This window comes from Zonotrichia albicollis, chromosome 17, assembly GCF_047830755.1.
Source record: "Zonotrichia albicollis isolate bZonAlb1 chromosome 17, bZonAlb1.hap1, whole genome shotgun sequence".
In the NCBI taxonomy this organism is placed as follows: domain Eukaryota; kingdom Metazoa; phylum Chordata; class Aves; order Passeriformes; family Passerellidae; genus Zonotrichia; species Zonotrichia albicollis.
Window position 1 is genome coordinate 8567539 of NC_133835.1, and position 20557 is coordinate 8588095.

The 20557-nt window shown below is 49.5% G+C and overlaps 1 protein-coding gene across 4 annotated transcripts; it reads right to left on the bottom strand.

Moving 5' to 3' along the window:
- Positions 1-3865: 3865 nt before the first annotated feature.
- TPX2 (TPX2 microtubule nucleation factor) lies at positions 3866-20485 on the bottom strand. 4 transcript variants are annotated; one of them, XM_074553343.1, is made up of 17 exons: positions 19484-19609; positions 14777-14929; positions 14406-14531; positions 14106-14214; positions 13428-13559; positions 12634-12756; positions 12077-12210; positions 11611-11768; positions 11026-11197; positions 10771-10909; positions 10193-10409; positions 9878-9976; positions 9028-9204; positions 8763-8909; positions 8088-8211; positions 7258-7445; positions 3866-6810 (listed from the first exon to the last, which is right to left on the bottom strand). In XM_074553343.1, exons 2-17 carry the CDS (start codon positions 14877-14879, stop codon positions 6700-6702), a joined length of 2259 nt encoding a protein of 752 aa, XP_074409444.1. In that variant the 5' UTR covers positions 14880-14929; positions 19484-19609; the 3' UTR covers positions 3866-6699. The 4 variants fall into 4 exon arrangements, with proteins under 4 accessions (XP_074409444.1, XP_074409443.1, XP_074409446.1 ...); XM_074553342.1 differs by lacking the exon at positions 19484-19609 and adding an exon at positions 19616-20485 and having other exon boundaries at positions 3867-6810; XM_074553345.1 differs by lacking the exon at positions 19484-19609 and adding an exon at positions 19616-20485 and having other exon boundaries at positions 3868-6810; positions 7258-7424; positions 8100-8211.
- Between the last annotated feature and the right edge of the window lie 72 nt (positions 20486-20557).

The window sequence follows — 20557 nt, forward strand, 5'->3', positions numbered from 1 at the left end:
GCAGCGGGAACTGTGTCCCCGCCGCCCCGCCCGCGGCTCCCGGGCCGGTGGCACCGAGCCAGGGACCCCACGTGGCCAGCAGAGCCGGTCCCATTGTGCCCCGATATCTGCCCGCGGTGACTGATCGATGGCCTGACCCGGCACCTGTCACCGGGTGCCCGCGGCCTCCGCCGTGTGAGCAGCCAGCGCGGCGCGGCCAGGGGGACAATTTAAGGCCACATCCCACCGTGGCAGGGCAGGAGGCAGCGGCTCCGGCCCCGGGCTGGCAGTGGGGAGCAGGAGAGGTGAGCATTCCCTGCACGGCCCCACCACTGTTCCCCCTGAAGCACACAGGAGCTCCAGCCATGCAGGCAAACCCATCTGCTCAGGGCACCCAGCAGCCGCCAGCGCTGCTCGTCCCCCAGTCCAGGGGTACCCAGCTCCACCAACAGTCCTTGTTGGTGCCTGTACCTGCACTGGCCTCCAGCCCAGCCCCTGATCCCCAAATCCCCTGGGCTGTTCTGCCCTCCTGTGCCCGGTCATCTCTCCTCACCCTGTCCCAAGCACCTCCCTGTGCAGCCGTGCAGAGCCCGGCACAGCCCAGCTCCAGAACAAACCCAGCAGGGACCACCCCAGTGACAGGGAATTCGCTGCTGCTCTGCTGGAACAGGAGCTGTGGCAGAGCAGTCCCTGGTGAGCGCTCCCACATCCCACAGCTCAGCACAGGGAGCCCGTGGGGATGGAGGTGTTCTTCCCAGGGCTGGGGGCTATGCTGTCTGCAGGACCCCCCATCACCCCACCCCAGATCAGACCCCCCGGCCCCGTTACCTGGGTCCCGGTGCCCGGGCGGTCAGCGGGGCAGCATCCGCACTGTGGCAGCGCCGGGGGGAGCGGCCTCTTCTATGCCGGCTGTAACGGAGCCGGATTAGCGGGGCAGAGGAGGATCCCTTACAGCGGCAGGAGCCGGCCCACTGCGCCTTTCCCAGCACCTGTTCCTGCTGGAGCCCGTTCAAAGGACACGCCACTCTCGCCTGTCCCCCGTGGGCCGGGGACACGCAGACACGGGGCAGGGGGCAGGGATGGACTCGCCTCCTGCTCCAGCACAGCACCACAGGGAGGGCTGGCGCTGGGCACAGTGACACCCCAAAATCATCCCATGGGGGTGGCCTGGGTGAGCTGGGCAGGGTAGAGGTGGATAAGGCCCTCCAAGGTGCCCATAGGTGACACAAGGTGGCCACTGGCCAGCCCGTGGGGATGGTGGCCAGGAGCAGCTGGTGATGGTGCTGGTCCCTGTGCTGGTGAGCTGTGGCCAGCTCTGCCCACTGGCACTGGCCCTCTGTGCTCTGTGGGGATGATGTGGCACCTCTGGGCACTGCCACTGGGCCTTGATGAAGGTGGCAGCAGCTGGGAGCTGGGCACTGGCCAGCGGCTGCAACTTTCCCTAGAAAGCAGTTCAAAGACTTATTTTCTGCAAAATCAAGTATTTTGAGAATCAGGGAAAGAAACAGAAGAGCTGGAGGCTCCAGAGGGCTTGGGTTGTGTGTATGGGTGCTGCACAGGCATTGCCAGTTCTTTCTGGGTGCTGCACCCCAGGATACACCTCAGGCACTGTGTGGGGCTGAATCCTGGCCTTTGCTGGAGGAGTGTGACTCTCCCCAGGCCCAGGCTGGCCAGGTGCCCCCGGCAAGGCTGAGGTTACCCTGGGCTCCTCCAGCCTCAGCCTCTGCCAGCTGCCAGCCTGGTCCTGCCTCCCAGCTCCCCACAGCCACACAGAGCTCAGGTCCTGCCAGACACCAGACCTGGCTGCTTAAAACTTGCTTTGCTCTCTCCTTAGTTTAAACCTTACCTGTGGCAGGGCTGGCGGCTACAGCAGCAAAAGAAGCGGGGAGGCTGCCCTGGCCAGTGCCATCCATGATGGAGCTGAATCAATGCCACCAAAAGGCAACAGCAGCTCCCCGAGAGCAGTGCTCACTTTGCCTGCAGCACCTCTCAGGAGGATGAACACTGCTCAGGCAGTGCTGCTGCTCCACATTGGCAAATCCCAGCTCCCAGTGAGCCACCAGCATCTGTGTGCCACATCCTGGGCTCAGACTTTACCAGTGGTTCCCATGTGGAGTTGAAACTGAGAAAAGCCAGGATGGGAGGACAGCTGTTCCTGTCCTTGAGGTGCTGCTGTCCCACCTGTCCCTGCCCTGCCCTGAGACACCCACCATCAACAGCTCAATGCTAGAGCAACACTTGCTCAGTGGGATGAGGAGCTGTCCCACTCCAGCCTTCACAGCTGGGATTTGGGGCTTCAGCTCCTTTCCTGAAATCCATGGCAGGAGTTGGCATGTGATGAGCACCAGCAGGGATAATGCAGGAGCAGGCACACAGCTCCAGCTCACTGATGCGTTCATGCAGTTGGGTACAAGCAGAGGTTGGACCATCACCAGCAGCCACAGTTCTTGGTGACAATGACGCACATGCTGCCAGCCCTGGCACAGCCACCACTCCTGTGATGAGTGGGAGTCCCCACCTTGGCCTCTGTAGGGCCACAGTCAGCAATAACTGGCCAGATGCTGTGCCAGTATTGGGGCCAGCGGGGCCCCTGCCCACCGACTGTCATCACCAACACACAGTTTGGAATTGCCTCTCTCCTCCTCCAGCTGGGCTGCCAGGCACCTGGAGGCCACCAGTGTCACTTCAGGCACATACTGCCACCACTCCGCCAGCCTTTGGCTCTGCATCCTCCTGGCAAGGTGGAAGAAGCACATCCATGCCCAGGCATGAGGCAGAGCCATGCCCCACAGCCCCCTTGGAGCTCTTGGTGTGGTGGGCACTGAGATAAAATTCTCCAAGGAGAGCAGGAGCAAGCAGCTGGACACCAGCCAGCCTTTCTGGGATGCTTGCAATCTTCCACACTCCCTGGGAGCAAGGCTGGGCACAAATCCTTGGCACAAGGGGAGGAAGCAAAGCCTGGGTGCAGGTACTGGGGAGCCATGGCTTCCCAGAGGCAATGGGGGACTATGGTTTGGCATTATCACAGATAAAACTCATTTGTGGGCAGAGAGAAATAAGCTGAAATCAGTCCTTTGGGAAGAAGGAATTGTAGAATTGAAGGGCAGTATCTGTTCCACCCCAGGATTTCAGATGCCTTGGCCCAAAACCCACATGCCCACGGAGCAGCACAGTGCCCTGGGGCTCTGCAAACCAGCCACCACCCAGGCTTCTCAGCCTGGGCTTGGGGCTTTTTTTCTCCCTTCCCATTCAGGAACTTAAGCCAGAGCCTACATTGGCTGCAGCTGGGAAACAGCCTGTCCTGGGGCTGTCTGGCAGCGCCTCAAGCACGCTGTTCCCTGGCGACGCCGTTGTCACAACTGCGGCAGCACACTTTAACCTTTACGTTTACCCTGGGAAGGGAGGCCCAGCGGGGCCAAAGCCGGCCCATTCCCGGGAAACCCGACACCCCTGCTAAATCGAGCGGCAGGGAAGGCTGAACAACATCCCCGCCTGAATCCCAGCCATGCTGCTGAAACACAAACCAGCCGGGCTGTCTGGCTTCACTGCTTCCATCAGAACCAGGGCTTCCACCATCGTGTCATGACAGGTGTCAGCAAGGTGATGGGGAAAGACAAGGAAAAACCCCAACATCATCAACAGAGCATCCAGAGTGATGTGGCCACCAGCAGCAGCGCCAGGACCTGCCCACATCCAGGAGTTCTTGCCGGGTTCAGGCCAGGTCACACAAGCAACTGCAAAAGTTTCCCAGTGGAGACAGAAGGGAGAAGCAAAGCTGTGATCTGAGAGCATCATCAAACCCTTTCATAAGAATTTATTCACCAGATAATTTGCTCTTGCAATCAACATGAAAGTCCAGGAAAACATTGGCTGCCTTTAAGTTCCAGCCCTAGCCTATGTTCAGCAAATTATTTTGATAACAAATTGAGTACAGCCCAACTAGAATAGCAGAGGAAGATTTTGTGCCCAGATCTCCTCTCTCCTCCAAATCGTTGCTCTCAAGGCATGCACGTAAGGGTGATGACTTTTGAGTACTGGAATACAAAAATGTGTGTGCAAAATCCACAGAGAACATAGATTTTACATCAGTTTCTCAACCTACCCTGACTCTAAAGGGAGGTGTTGCAACAGCACTTATTTAAATCCCAGTCTGTTGCTCCCATCCTGTAAATTTGTTCTCCCTAGCAGAAAAATCACCTGCCACCCTGTTCCTGCTAAAGCATTGGCCAAATCCCATCCTCTCCAACATCCAGCTCCTTCAGGACATGATTTTTATACTTTGTACACTCAAGCAGTTTTCCCACCATGTCACCACTTCCCTCCTACTTAAGAGAACAGGTCCCACACCCCAGCCCGTGAGAACCTGGTGGGTGACTCCAAACTCATACAAACACCCCAGACAGAGCCTTGGAGGCACAGCTGCCTGAGACTCCTGCCCCTGTTTGCAGTGCATGGGGAATACAAGAGCCCATGGCTGGGGGAAGATGCAATGTCTTTTATTAGACCCAAATGATACCATTGGGGAAAAAATCCTGCCAAGCTGTGAGGCACACAACCCCTTCCTCAAGGCAGAAGAGGCCATGTAGGGCCATCAGGGAAATCCAGCTGCTTCATCCTTCAGGGCTCAGGGGCTGCTCCAGTTCCACGGCCTCATGATCCCGCTTGCCTTCACATTCTTCAGCAGCTCATCATCATTCCAGCTTCCCCCTGACTCATCATAAATATTTGCTGCTTCTGCTGCCCACACGCTGCCTTCTCCAGAGCTGGCACTCGAGGAAAAAACATCTGAGGTTCCTTGATGTCCCCAGCCAGTAGCAGATCACAGGGAACAGCCCCAACAGGACAGAAATGGGGTTAAGGCAGACAGGTCAGATCCACATGGATTTTCCTTTTCAAGAACAGGATGCTGACATGTCCCTTGTGCTCCAGCCACTCCTGCAAATTGTCACAGCAACAGTGACAGCAGGTTTTCTGGCTGTCCTGTAACTCTCAGCTCAGTGACACAAGGCTATCAGTAAAGTCAGAAAAATGTGGCTGAAGGCAGACTGGGAGATTAGATCAAACCTTTGGGCCAACCTCTGCCACAGCAACACAAAGATCCTCAAGAGAAGGGAAGGAAAAGCTGAAACTTGAGCAAAATGGAGCCATGTCTGAACTTACCATTTCCAAGAGCCCATACTGCCATGGAGTGCACTCTTGAATGACTCTCTTGCCATAGTCATTCATCCTTTAGTACTTCCCCAAGGATCTCATTCTCCAGCTCCTCAGTTCTAACTACATAAAACTTTTAATTTTTTTTGAAGAATCCTTGTATTTCAGTGTGGGTGGCTTTTCCTCTTTTAATCCCAGCACTGAAGTTTGAGGCTGGTGCTCTTGAAAACACTCCCATAGAGACCCCAGCTGTTCTGCAATGACATCTCTTGAGCATCACACTTTTTAGGAGAATTCCTGCAGAAACATCATCCCTTGGGTCCAATAAATGTTCATCTTAGAATTTAGGTCTCTAAGGACTTTCTTCCACTGTTAACTCTTTCAATCTAGAAGTAAAATAGCAATTGCTTGATGCACTTTGGCAAGAATGAGACAGCATTTCTAAGCATCCCCTTAGGTGGAATTGAACACCTAGTTTGAACTCTTTTTCACCCAAAACACTGAACAAAAAGCTACACACTCTAGGAATACTTCTTCAACAGTAGCCCAGTTCAGAAGAAATGAAAGCAAATGTTTTCCATAACCACCAAATAACCAAGTTTGTTCAGTTAGGATAAATTAATTCTAAATTTCCATTTCCTCTCCTCTGCTAAGCAGCACAACAGTAGCAAGCAGCCCTGCTCATGGGTGTGAGCAGATATTTCAGCAAAATACAGAAGTAAGAAATCAGAGCACAATACCAAGTAAGAAATAATTATGAAAACTTTAATCTAGATGTGTCCACTGTTCACAATGCCAGCAGTTTTGTCCTCCAGCACAACTGAGCACTTGGGCTGTTTAGTTCTGCCCGCTGCCCAAACTAGCCAGAGATGCTGATGGCTCTGTAGCCAAGAGACCTGCACTGGCAGAAGCTGGGGCAGCAGCTCACAGCAAGTCACTTGCCAGATAAATGGCTCCCCAAACAGGACTTCAGCTATAAAACAGCAAGATGGTTTAATATCTAATATACACAAAGAATTACCTTTAAGCGTGGGCAAGATTTGTATGTGTGGTCATCTAAACATCAACAAGGAAGGTCAGACTCACACTACACTGGCTTGAAGGAACCTCACTTAACATAATTCAAGCTAAATGTAGACTAAAATGCTAAAAAACAAGACACTTGAAAATAACACTTAGTGTAAAAACAAGGCAGCTGTGCCAGATGCACACATCTGTGTAGCCAGTCTTTATCAAAAACTCTTCTGCAGGAAAGGGCTTCAGCCCACTAGCCAGAGACAGCAAGTAGATTTGGAATTTTTATTTAGTTAGGTATAAAATATCTGTATGCAATATCAAAACTTGGTTTAGTCTCTAGAGAAAATAGGGTCTGTATACACAGCAAGGCCAGGAGGCACTGCTGAAATGCCACGGGCTCAGGTGGAGTTTAACTACTCAGTACAACAATAAAACCAAGCATAGGAGTTCAGACTGAGCAGTCATGGAAAAACAATTGCTCCCTCTCTCCCTGCCAAGGGAGTGGAGAGGGATGAGATCTCCCAGCAGTTGTCACATGGATGTGAATGCTCATCAGATTCGGAATCTGTCTGAGAAGTTGGGAGACTTTGGCACAGTCAGTGGTTGATTACTGGACTTCACTTCCAGGCTGCGGTATTTGCGTATTGGGTTTGCCTTGTGAACCTGTGGAAAAATAAATATAAGCAAGGGCAAAACAAACCAAATGGTTGCAGTTATGATGAAGCTGAAATGTGCAGGTAAGCTGTGGATGAGGTGAAGGCAGGCATCTGCCTGAGACCACCACACCACCCTGGGCACCAGAGTGAGATAGTGGGAAATAGTGCAGCACATGTTGGGGTTGTGGGTTTTACTAAGATCATTCTGCTTTGATAGCTACACATGTGCAGCTCCAAAACTCAGCCATCTCAGCACAGCTGCCTTCTTTGTTTGCATGGTTTTGTAGGTTTGGTTTTTTTAAACCAGTTGTGAAGTTAGTGAGTCATCTATTTGCAAAAGGGAACCTTGAAAAGGCAGTTTTAGCACAGCTCAACTGTGACATTAGCTCCTTAAGGATATTCCCACCTTCCTTTGGGTTTCTTTATAGCCCTTGCTCACAAACAGCTCACTTACCATTTCTTGTCTTAGCCTAGCAACTTCTTCCTTTTCAAGCTCCTCTTGTTCCTGCCTGATCTGCTCCACATAACTCTCCTTTAAGGCGTCTGCTTCTGCCAATCGCTTTTCAAATTCTTGCCGTTCTCTTGCTCTTCTTTCTGTTGCCAGCTCAAAGCTTTCAGGAACTACAGAACCAGAAAGGTTCTCTAAGTTTAGAAATAGAGGAGATAACATTGGTTCAAAGACAGTCAGGTAAAGCAGAGCAGCACTAATGTCAATGGAAGCCTCCCTTTGGAGAGCTTCCCCTTGGCAAGGGTGGTTAGGAGATACCTCCAGGCTTCAGGAAAAGACAAAACTTTACTCCCAGACGTGAGCAGTGTTAATGCAGACGTCACCCCGTCATGGGTGTTCTCATGGGAGGGAGCAAGCACACAATTGTTAGTACAAACAAGCTTTTGGCTGGTTTTATGCTCTACAAATCTCAGCCTACCCAAGCAGTAAATGCCTTCATCTCACTGGAAACGGGAGGCAAAGAGTGACAGCGCTGCAGAAATGCCAGCTGTCTCTGCAGGGAGCTCCTCACATTCTCAGTACCCTTATCCTGAGCTGGCACACATCAATCATCTGCCAATTGCAGCAGAGCTTCTAAATACAGCTGCCATGCTGGAGCAGGACAGGGGGGTGGAGAGGAAATCCCCCTGCTCCCAGGGGACACAAGCTGTTAGGCAATTAGTTGATTAAATGCAAGGCACTATTGGCTGTGCTGATGAAGAAGAGGCAACAGCCAGAAAATACATCACTTAATTGCCTCAGTTCTGAGCTATCAGCCAAACCCATGTAACAAGTACTTGCAACTCTACCTGGTAGCATCCTATGTTCCTTTTTGGGCACAAAAGGCTCCTGGTACACCACTGTGTTGGGACGAGCTTTAAAACATGCTGCCTCTTTCTGCCTTTTCAAGTCTTCTTCAAGCTGCAAGAGAAGAGAGCAAATCAAGTGCCAGGCAGAAAGAGACCATCTGCCCCTGACCCAGACTCCAGCACTCCCTACACTGTAAAAGCCATGTTGACTCAGTCAAATAACTTCCATAGAAAATTATATTAAAGCAAAAAATTGGTGTCACTTGTTGCCTGACAGTTGCTCTGCCCTTTACCAAAAAATAGCTTGAAGAAAGTTTCAGGTGTCCACTGCAGACTTCACATGAGAAAAGCAGTATATTGTTTATGTGACAATAAATTCCTGGAGACAGTCAGCAAAGAGATTCAGCTGCACAGAGCGGGTGCTTAGAAAATGCCCCACAGCTGTTCATACAATTGTGGTAAATCCCACAATTTACCACAAAGTGAGAAAAATAAAAACAAACCATTGACCAATCCTTAACCCAATAGCACAAGTCTCATGCCAAGTACAGAAAAATTCCAACTCAGCTCCTGATTCACTTCAAGGAGGACAGTTTCTCTAGTCAACCACAACTCCACCAGCTGATTAAAGTCTGGTCATTCCCATTACCCTTTTCATCCTACCTGCTGTTTCCAGCTCTGGAGCTTGGCAGCTCCCCGTTCATCCACCTGCAGATGGAATGGCTCAGGCTGAGTTGCAGTTTTGACCTTCTTTTCTGGCAGTTTAACTTCATCAAAGTAAGGCAGAGGCTGCGCTTTGAATTTTGGCACCTGAAATAAACAACTCAAAATAGTTCTTGTCCTTTCCTCAGAGGTTTAATAGACAACACCAAATCCTATCACACTTTTTACTGAAGAAGTGGAATCCAAGGTAGCTTTTAATTCTTACCTCTTCCTTCTGTAGTTCTTCTATTTTTTTCTCTTTTAGTATTTGTCGTTCTCTGTCCCGGGCATCGAAAGAGAAGGGGCAAACTTCCACCTGCCTCTGCTCTGGCATTTTGGGTTTGAAGGGCACTCCATAATGTGGCATAGGATTAGCTTTGATCACAGCCACCTCCTCTTTTTCCTAAAGGGATATTAGCATTAGGGTCTGATTTTTTACTTTTGTATGGGCTGCAACTCCTGCCAAGCAAAGCCACAAAGAGCTTTGAACGAGCTCCTTTGATAAGGGGCACAGCAGGGTCACACAAACAGTGGACACTGCAAAAATTAGGAATCCAAGAAATACCAATTTACTGGCATCCTGAACCACAGGCCCAATTCTCCCTTTTATGAAACTACTCTCAATTCTAGTACTCATTCAAATTAGACTGTAATTATTTAATATCCTCTTGATAAGAAGGAAAGGAAGAAGGATGTGAAGCTTTCAGAATCCTGCTCCCCACCTCAGGGAGAAAAAAGGTCATGTGTAATATCTGCCTTCAGTGACAGAATAGGGAAGGATGAGAAATCTAAGCAGTTCACCTTCCTCATTTATAGCAGCAACACCTCAGAAACCCTCATCAGTACCTCAGCATTTAAATTATTTCATTTTTAATGAGTATTCAGTTTCCGTAAAATGAGTAGCAATAACCAGATTGTGTCAAGTGAATGGCACAGGCAAAGGTAACCACTGGAGGAACTGCTCACAGGAGGGAAGGAAGGAGCTTCCAGCCCCAGAGCATCCCACCCACATCCAGAGGCACAGCAGGCACTGCAGTGAGAGCTGGGCCTGGCTCCAGCCTTGTCACAACTGTTACCTTTTTCTCCTCTCTGCCGGACACACGGGTCCTGCTTCTCAAGGTAAAGGCTGGAGACTTAGCAACTGTAAGAGGAAGTTCCTTCTTCTCTGGAACACCCTGTTCAGAAAAGCCAGTAAGGAGTTACCCAAGGCCAAGTGCCAAGAAAACGCCTCAGAGAAACAACCTGACAGCACAGGATGTACCTAGTGTGGTTCTTACCTAATGACAGACACTGTTTACTGAGATCATTAAACACATAATGCAACATAGCTACAAGCATTTGGAAGCTCATTGCCACCAATTCCCAAGCCTGGGTATTATTAAACTTCTTACCACAACATCCTCCAGGATTTTTGTGGGACATGGCCTGGAATGGAATTCGAAGTGCTCTTCCTCCTGCTGCTTCTTGCTCTCACGCTCCTGAATCCTTTTTTCTATTTCCAGCTGAAAGCCAATAGGTTGGGTGAGCTTCTTCACAGGGGGTTTCTTGGGCAGGAGTGGCATACCCTCAAGGATTTTGTGATTGACTTCTCGTGCTTTGAATTTGTACCTATGGAGGAACAATGGAGACAGTCACCAGTTATACATTGTATGTTAGTGCACAGCTATAGTTAGCAATTCTTCCTTTGCCTTCAAAACAGCAAGATTAATAAGGAAAATCTTATAGATTATTTTCCTAGAAATCCAAACCTTTGCCTACAGGCAGGTTTTGAAATGCATGCAGGTTGCATTGCTATATTGGGTTTGCTTTACTCATCATAAGCTGTACTCAACCCAAGATCAGCTCTCCTAAGAACACATTCTTCAAAATGAATTATCTTTCACTCCCCTACAATCAGAGCTAAAGAATTATGAACAACCTAAAGGAATCTCAATCATCCCCTGGAGGACGAGGGTAAACCCCTACTTACTGTTGAATTTTCTCTATTTCCTCCTCTTCCAGCTCTGCAGCAGTTTTGCAGGTGACAGGTCTCGAGCGCTGCTTCGTTCGCAGCACTGGTGTTTTGGGGTGTGTGGGCCCAGCCTTCATTGGCTTTTTTGAAACTGAGCCTACAAATTCAAGTCACAGAGACCAGCAGTTAATGGCAAGGCCTGCAACAATCACAGGCCATTTGCTCAGAGTAGTCAAAGCATCTCTTGCTGTGGACACAGCCAGCACAACTCACCTTCCTCAGATTTCCTGCTCCTCAAATGGTAACGAGAGGGTGTGCGTTTTTGGAATGCTTCTACCTGCTCAGCAAAGGACACATATTCTGTTGTGGCTTCTTCATGTTTTCTTTTGTTTCCCTGGGACAGATTGAAAGGTTTGGGGACAGTGTGCCCCTTTGGCATTCGCATCTGGAGACAGAAAACCACAGTCAGTACGGCCAGGAGATTTAGATGACATTTCCTTTCCCCACTGATGCACAGTATCTGTCCCTTCCTCTCACTGCAATGAAGACAACACCTCACATTAAGCACAGGTGTTTACAGTCTGAAAACGCACAAGTTATATTGGGAAACTCTACTGAGCAGATTAAAGCACAAAGTGGAATGACTGGAAGATCTGACATTAAAGGGCTCCTTTTTCCACAAGGTTTCTTTGGAGTCTTGTGGCAACACAGAGACACAGGAAGTCTGCAGTCCCATTTGCCCAACACCTGCCTCCTGTGGTAACCTCTCTGTGGATACCAGCCCAAGCATTGCACAAGGAGCAGGGAGGTGATGGCAAGAATCAGTGAGCTGAGTGCTGGCAACACTGTGGCTCTCACCGGAGAAGGGGGATGCTTCCTCAGGACTGCTGCAAAATCCAGCTCCTTGTACTCATTCCCAGGCTGGCTTTCTGCATTCTGTTTAATTCTAGTCTCCGTGCAGAAGTGGAAATTAATTGGCTTTGTTACTTGACCAACAGGTTTCTTCACAGGTTGTCCTAGAGAAAAAGAACATGTAAGGACTGGAAGACTTTTGTTGTGGGGTACAATTTGTGGAAATAAAAAAAGCATTTAATTTCTAACAACTAGGTAAATTTTTAGAGAACTCATCTTTAACACTTCAAAACACGACATAACCCAAGCCCACCTGTTTCCAGGCAGTTTAGGGGCTGATTTACATTAAATGGCTCCTAACATTTATTGCAAAGTCTGAAATGCTTGTTTTCAAAGGTACTTGCACAGCTCTGTGCAGCACTCTCCAGCTGAGCCCAATGGAGCTCCATTCAGCAATTCAGGCAGAGCCCACCTGCTCCAGCAATAGCTGCTTTCAGAGACTCCTCGTTCCTCTTCCGCAGCTCCACAACCTCCTGCTGCAACTGCTGCATCTTTTCCAGCTCCTGCTCCTCTGTACTCTTTGCCTTGCTAGAAAGTTTGGTCCTCCTGCATAAGCACATTAAAAACTAAGATTTGCCTTTCTGCTTCCCTGGTTATTAGCATGATGTTTGTGCAAGGAACATGCTCATATCCAGCCTCACTAGAGGAGCATCACCAGTTATAAAAAAAGATCTGCTTGAGTTTTGTTTGTTCAAGAAATCTCACAGCTGGCTGCTATTCTGCAGACCCATTTGCTGTGGGCATTCTTGACCTATTAGGAAGAACAACTTTTTCCTCAAAAGAAAAGTAAAAGCTTTCCTGTGCAGAGGTTCAGCTGGTGAAGCACATTTCATCCTAACACTGTCGCCTTGACCCAGTGTTTACTAAATGTGATACCATCACATGCTAAGTTGAAGCTGAAAACACACAGCCAGGACTGTCACCTAAATCAACTGTGATTAGCACACAAGTCACAAGAAAGCCACGTACTTCAACATTGTTGGCGTGGAGGGCATGGCCTGTTTGCTTTTCCCTCTCCCTGGAGAGAGCTCAGAATCCTGCAGGGGCTCCTTCTTGGTGGATGTTTCTGTCACCTTCTCTCTGCTACCAGAACTAAAAGAAAAAGTTGTTGGGGCAAACACCTTGAATTAATTGTGTTCTAAGTAAGTTTCTACCTGAAGCTGTCACCACCGTGCACAATTTCCCAACACCTGGTGAGGTTTAAGGTATGCCAGGCTGGCCTTACCTCACCCCAGGCCCAGGTATAGACCATCCAGCTTTCTCTGGTACTCTAAGGCTGTAGAAGGGAAGATGAATTACTGAGTTTTTGGAACGTTTCTGGAGAAGGGAGTTACACTGTAGATCATTGAGATACAGCAGTGTTTCAAAGATCACACTTCAATTTCCTGACCTTAAGCTTATCACCATATGATACTTTAGTGCTTAAGTTAATTTGAGAAATATTTTGGCTGTGACTCTTTCATAGCTAATGACTGCCTGGTGACTTCTGGATGGATAAGTTCAGACAAATTTAAAGCTGACAGACACTGAGTAAGTAAGTGAAGAAGCCCATGCTTATTTAATTCATATCTCCACCTCCAAACAGAGCAATTCCTTCAGCATTTACAGCCATTTCTTGTTCATGAAACCAGTATCAGCAACCAGTTGCAGCCACTACCCCCTAACCTTCCTGTAAGAACTGTCTCACACAGGTGGAAACCCTTTCCAAAGAAACAGCTGTAGCCCTTTTCCCAGCCCTAAACAGAAGGATTTGGATGACATACAGTCTCATTTTCTTCATGGGTGGAACATCTTCCTTATTTTCCAGGGCATTATCAATTTTCTCTGCTTTGATTCTGCCTGGCTGCTTGCGCTGCTGGGTCTTCCCTTGCTTTGGAACCACTCTCCTGCCTGGTCTAGGGTAGAACAGAAAGCAGAGGTCAGTTTTCCCACAGATCTGAGTACACACCTGACCTGGATAACACATTTATGTCAGTGAATCCCCTAACTCCACCACACAAATTGGGTTTAACATAACAATCCAAACGCAGCATGATTTATTAAAGTTTAACAATCCATAAACTAAATATTCCTTGCTATATATGAGCATGCAGAGCTCCTTGCATTCATATCAAGAATGAGCTCTGCCCAAGTCAGGCAGATATAAACAAAGAAACTTTATAAGCCACCTCAGTTTCAGATATCCTCACATTCCAGAAGCTCCTGGTGCTGCCGAGTCTCATTTGACAAGTATGTGAGACACTGCATTACATTTCCACCCTGGAGACTGCCCCTCCAGCTTAGCCAGCAGATCAGATGTCCCAATGCACCATCTCCATGTTAGAGAACTCCAACCCCACAGGATTCCCCAAGAACAGCTTAGAACTGCAGATCCTGAGAGCAAGGACCTGCTAAGTTACACCATCATCAATCATTGTACAAACTGAACACAAACATTTCACCTCTGAGGGGCCTCTGCAGGGGCAGCAGCTCTCCAGGTTGCCAGGGACCCGATGATATTCTGAGGGATTGTGTTGCCCTGGGCACATTCTGCTTCACCATCGTTTTCACCTGAGAAAGGGGCAAATGTCAGCTCATCTATACACACATATACAGAACAACAACAAGTAAAACCACAGGAGACCTTGTAGATAAGTTTGTGAAGATAGTCCCAAAAAAGCCAGACAGAGGCCATCCCATTTTGTCAGTGAAAAGCAGGTAAAATGTATTTATTCCCTCCCTGCCACACCATGCCAGCTTACTCATTGCTACTTCTTGTGAAGGGACAGAAGACAGAACAACATCAGGCTTTGACAAAGCAGGGCTGCAGTGTGAGACCTTTGCCACATTTTCTGCAGGAGGAACATTCTCCAGATTGGCTTTTTTATCTGTAAGGAGAGAAAGACTTTCACTATACACAGTGTTAGGAATTGTTAACAATACCCCAGAATACCATTATGAGTTTAACAAAGGCAAGGTAGAGATGACAAAATTTAAATACAAAAAACCAGAACAAAAGAAACCCCATACATTTAACATCATGATTAATTGGCACAGAAGCCAGGCCCAAAACAAGGACCACACCAAGGTGTCACCCAACAAGGAACACCTCAAGGAGTTGGAAGCAACTTACCAAACCAGGAATCTGCATTGTACACATCATCCTCATTCAGAGTTGCAAAATCGATGCAGATGTTTGGGACATCAAAAGAATAACGAGATTCTGGCTTAGACATCTTCACAGTCACACTGTCCCCAAGAGTCCTCTGTCTGCACTGCTACAGCCCTTTAGAAAACAACAGGGAATCAGTGGAATCATCCCTCACCCCTCTTCCTCTGCAGAGTTTCCAGAGACAGGCATTGGGACAGCCTTTGGGACATCCTCCCTTCTTGCACTTCACACCTTTGGGCAGAACTCCTCATGAGCACTGCAGAGCTTTATCCTACTGCTGATCTGCAAAGCTAAGGATATTTCCCCACTGTTGACATTTGCAGGTTCAAAGCTATCAGAAAGATCAAGTTTTGACTGGATTTTTTCTGTACCTGTGGGTGCCAGAATTGTATTTTTAAAGAAGTATAAAGCTTTTCCAGAGAGTGTTTGATTTCCACTTCCTTCTTCACCACACACAAAGAAGAGTTCTTACTCTAACAAGATTTACAAATCTGATGAGATACACTGCAATGCACAGCCTCTCTCTCTGAAGGGCTACAAAAAAGAACTAATGACACAAAAGAGCTCTTCTGTATAATAAATTGATTTTCAAAGCAGGAAGAGGGTTCTGTAGAACACTGTAACTGGGCAAACAGTCAGAAGAAGGGCAGTGTCAGGCCCTCTTGCATTCCTTAGCACTAGCCCAAGGCTGGCCAGGCTATAAACAAACTGAGCACTGTGACCCATGTCAAACAGTCCCTGCAGTTAATTAATGAAGCACTGACAGCAAGAGGAGTCCCTGTGTCAACAGGTGATATTAAACTCAACGGAACAGGAATAAAGCCAGTGACAAAGTTATAAACCCTGAAATTATACAAAACCTTCTTGCAAAGGTGCTTTTGTGATGCCTTGAACAGCTGTGAGGCAAAGCCCACGAGGATGTTATAAAACACTCCCCAAGGAAATCACCTGAACTTTGCTTTTATGAATCCAAGCAATTCCAAAGCAGCATATTCCTAACCCACGGAGCCTCAGCCCTTAACCACCTGTCTAGGCAGACCACACATGGTTCAAAACCCAGATGTTCCTCAATAAATAAGGAAATGGTCAAGAGTAAAACAAAGCAGTGTTTAGGGGGTACCATGCTGGTCACAAGCACTGGTCCCCGAGGATGGGTGCACTGAGAAGCCTCCAGCTCCCCAGAGCAGAACTGTGATAGTTAAAGGCAAGCATGCCATTAGAGAAGCACCAGCTACATGGCTGGGAAGATGGCATGGTAGGGCCCAAAGAAGGCAAACAGAAGAATTAGAGCCAAAACCAACTGTAACTGAGCTCGAGGCACGGCTGGAATCAAATGCTTTCCTACTGCCCTTAATCAAGATAGAATTTCTGTCAACACTTTAGACTTTTTTAAAAATCAAATGCGTCATCTGCATTCTCCCCTCACCCTCTCCAGTCAGAGTCAGAGCTCTGGGCATCATGTTTCACTGCTACTTGTGCCCACTGCTACATTGCTGCAGTTTGCAGCTTTTTACTGAGTGAAGCCCATATTCCATAATGTCACCACCCTCATTGCTGACCCCTTCTCTCTCCCCTCTATCCCAGACAGAAGAGAATAATCAAGAAAAGGATTGTACCACTGCCTCAGTTTTATACTCTGTTTCTTGAAAAAGACAACAGGGAGATAAAAGTTATTGTGAGTGAACTCCAGAAAGTCCATTTCAGTCAGATGAACTCATGGCATCTGCTTCTCAAATCCCTCCATATCCTCCAAGTGCTGCCTGGAACAGGACTGCTGGTGAAGCAGCAGCTCCCTGAGAGGCATCCTGCTCCTCCACCCACCGCCTCAGGCTGAGACAGGGATCAGCCAGGAATGCCCTGGTGATTTATCCCTCCTGTGCCCACCACGAGGCATCTGCAAACCCACCAGGCTCTGCCAAGCACTGCCCACTCCCTGCAGGCATTTTAAAACAGCCCATCGTGATTCTGACAGCACAGCCACATTTATCTCAATCCAAAATTCTTTCTCTCCACCGCAGCATTCACCCACCGGAAGGGAGGCGTGGAGATTTCCCCTCATTAATAGGGACGTTCCCTAATTAGCAGGCAGTGTGTGCATTTCCCAGGCGTGACTACAGGCTGTAATCCTACACAGCTCGGCGTGGATTTAAGGCCTGACCCTGCTCTCCCCCACATCCATCACCTCCCGTGTCGACACGGGTGTGTGCAGCCAGCCAGGGGAACCCTCACCCCCGTTCTGCAGGATCAGCTTTCAGCAGGTCTGCAGAGCTGCCCAGGCAGCAAAGGAAAGGAGGATCTGATCATCTCTCCTGCAAAAACACCCCCAATTCTTAACTTAATTAACACCTTCATTAACAGCTAACACTCTGCTCTCTCACTGTGCCTCCAGAGCAGCACAGCTGTATCCACAGGGAGGAAGAGGCATGGGTTCCTCTGGACATCAGGTTTCTTTTGAGTAACTGCACTTTGGCACGTTCCAGAAGAGTGCCTTGGCATGGTTTAGATTAGTTAGCTTTGAAAAAGGATTACACTAAATTGGAACAAGCATTCCTATCCCAGAATAAGACTGATCCAACAGCAAGTGCAATAGGTATTTTGGAATAACTTCACACCTCTCTCTAATCCAAATTAGCTTTAAAATACTGACACAATTCCACCACAGATGTGTTCAGTGTCTTTGTCTCGATGTAGCTGGGAATTTTGTGCCAACAGCACAATTTGCCCGGACAAAGAAGCCTCCCAGCCATTTAGGCCGTGGTGTTGGAGATAGGATGCAGCATTCCAAGATGAGAAATCAAGGACAGAGGGAGAGAGAATGGAGAAGTGTGGGAGAGGAGCAAGGACACGATAGGGACAAAGAAAGGTTGTGATAGGACAAGTGGGAGTGGCTTCAAACTAAAAGAGGAGAGATTTAGACTGGATATTAGGCAGAAAATCTTCCCTGGAAGGGTGGTAAGGCTCTGGCAAGGATTGTCCAGAGAAGCTGCGGCTGCCCCATCCCTGGAAGTGTTGAAGGCCAGGTTGGACAGGACTGCTCCAGTGGAAGGTGTCTCTGCCCAGAATCATTACTGGGGCTTGGAACAAGATGAGCTTTAAGGTCCCTTCCAACCCAAACCAGCCTGGATCCTGAGGAAGGCAGAGAGATCTGCCCTTTCTTGCCACCTTGCAGTGTAGATAAGGCCCTGCTGAACTGGAGATGATGCCTTATCACAACACACCACTGGATCCTCACGAGTTACAAATGTTACTTATGGTAAATCCTGCCAGGATCAGAAAGCCCAATAAACAACAACAGACACACAAGAGGCTATCCTAGGTTACACCAGCAGATAAACACAAAGCCAGCTGATCCACATGCCTCAGAACCCAAGGCAGGCAACCAGGAATAAGCAAGGGAAGCTTCCCCAAGGCTGAGGCAGCTGCATGGGAACATGCTCCAGCAATTCCAGGGCCTTCTACTGGGTGGGCTTCAACACCAGCTGCTGCACTAACCAGGAACTTTAATTCAGCCTGGCAGCTTCTTCATTGTCCTACAACACAGAGTTTTCTGTTCTTTTTATTGGGATAGTAATCCAAAGGGCCTGGATGCTCTTCAGGAGTTAAAGTGTAAGTTAGAGCATCTCTGAAGCTATAGTCCTGTCACAACAGCCTGGTGAGAACCATCCCACCACAAAGCCAACACCTGAACTCCCTCTGCATGACACCGACAGGCTCAGAAAGTCACCCTTCATCTTTGCATTTCCCTGGGCAGGGTTAAGTGAACACTTCCAACACGCTCTGGATCTACAGCTTCTCCCTCCTCTCTCAAAGTTCAACTGGGCTTTTCTGCAACACAGAATCAACAACGGATTCACCACCCCCCAAAACGCTGCTGTTCCATCATTTCATGCTCAAACTGGGATACAAAGCCTTTAATAAGCCCCAGGTGAGAGCTGAGCCCGCAGAAAGCTCCGCAGACCACCCGGACCGGCAGCCAGGGCAGGGGAAAAGCTCTGGCACAGCCTTTGCTCTGCTAACGGCCCAGACCCGCCCCCACTCCCAAAAATAAACAGCCCTGACATCTCATGCTCCCTAAAAAAGATCCCACAAGTTTCAGAAGACATGAAGATGGGACATTCTAAGAATAGATGTTCAAGGAAAACATAATTATTTTTAGCTAGCACAGCCTCAACTAATTGTTACATTAAGTTGAAGGTCCTCTAGCTTAAAAAAAGCCCCGCATAAAAATAGCGCCCTTATTATTTTCTCTGTTACTTGGGCCGGGTTTTGCCTGGTTCGCTTCCCTCCTTTTCATGGGAAGCAGGATTTGGGCTGAGAAGAAGTTAGAGAACATTCTGTCGCGAAATACAGGGCTTCATCAGATTTCGTGATTGTTAAAAGACTTAGAGCTTTATTTCACTGCCGAGGCCCCCACCCCACCGTAAGGCACACGCCTGGCCCGCCAGTACCGGGAACCCCCCCACCCCGCCACGGCGGCTCCTCCCGTTAACGGCCGCGGGCTCCGGGCTCGGCTTCCCCGCCAAATGAGGGGTTCGCAATCATCCCTCGGGGCTCCGTTACGAGCCCGCCCGCCAGGCGCGGTGATAGCGGCTCCGGCCGCGGGTTGAGCGATCGGAGCCGCCTTCCGCCTCCGTTTCCCAGCCAAGCCCTTGGCCCCGTTACCAATACCTGGGCTCGGAGTAGGCCGGAGGAACAACCGCGTTGCCACGGCCGGAGCGAACGGCCAGATAAAGGGAAGGGCTGCGGGTCGGGGAAAGAGGGGCGAGGCCAGGGGTGTCCAGCCGGTGGCCCCGCACTCACCTCAGCAGCGCCGCCGCCACTTCGCGCGGCGCCTCTGCCGTTGTCGTTAACGGATTTCAAACAGGGCTCGGCACTCCGAACCCACCAATCAGCGCCTGGCACACGCCCTTTGAGGCGCGCTGATTGGCTGAACCGCTTGAGGACCCGGATAACCAGACCCCGTGTGACGTATTTTGCTCTCCCCGCAAAGCCTGACGGGAAATGTAGTACGTGCTTGCGCAGCGCCACAATTACCGGAAGAGACCCGAACCACAATTCCCATAAAGCACTGCGAGACAGAGTAGACCAATCAGAAAAGGCGATTCTTTGAATAGGCGGCCTATCAGCGGGTGGTGGGCGGGTCCCCGGAGCCGGTGTCAGCCGGTGCCGCCGTGGGGCCGGTCAGGAGCGTGCTGGAGGGGGGCTCTGGTACTGCGGTTCTGTCAGTGTTCGCTGCCCGGCTTCCACCCGCTGCTCCTCAGCGGATCAGCACTTCTGACTGCTGGGCCCGGGGAAGGCGGCTTTCACCGCCTGTTAAGACCGTCTTGGTTTCTCAATGCTTTGAGGAGAAAGTGCCCTTTGTGCAGGGTGTTATGGACCCCAAGTGCTGCATAATCTTCCCAGTGGCCTTGCAGAGGGATGGACAGCCAGCTGTTAACGGCGGGGCAGGACCCGGCTGCCACAGGCGCTTTCACTGCTCCGGCACTACCCGCATAAACATCCCCTCACAACCCCGCCACTGGCTCCCTGCGTACTGTGGAGATACACAACACCCCACGTTAGTCCGGGACTGCTGTGAGGGGTTTGCGGCCGTGTCAGTGGCAGATCCGTGCCCGCAGGGCGCGGTGAGAGCGGAGGCCCGTGCTGACCCCGCCATGGCCGGCAGGAGGCGCCAGAGCTCCGCCCTCCGCCCGGCACCTTCGCGCCTGCGCAGCGGCCCATCCGGCTAAGCGCGTGCGCTCC

Coding starts and splice junctions, on each gene's coding strand:
- TPX2 (XM_074553343.1), bottom strand. CDS start 14,879: ATGTCTAAGCCAGAATCTCGTTATTCTTTTGATGTCCCAAACATCTGC. Junction 14,532..14,776: donor CAATGCAGATTCCTGGTTTG/GTAAGTTGCTTC, acceptor CTCTCCTTACAG/ATAAAAAAGCCAATCTGGAG. Junction 6,811..7,257: donor CTAGGCTAAGACAAGAAATG/GTAAGTGAGCTG, acceptor ATTTTTCCACAG/GTTCACAAGGCAAACCCAAT.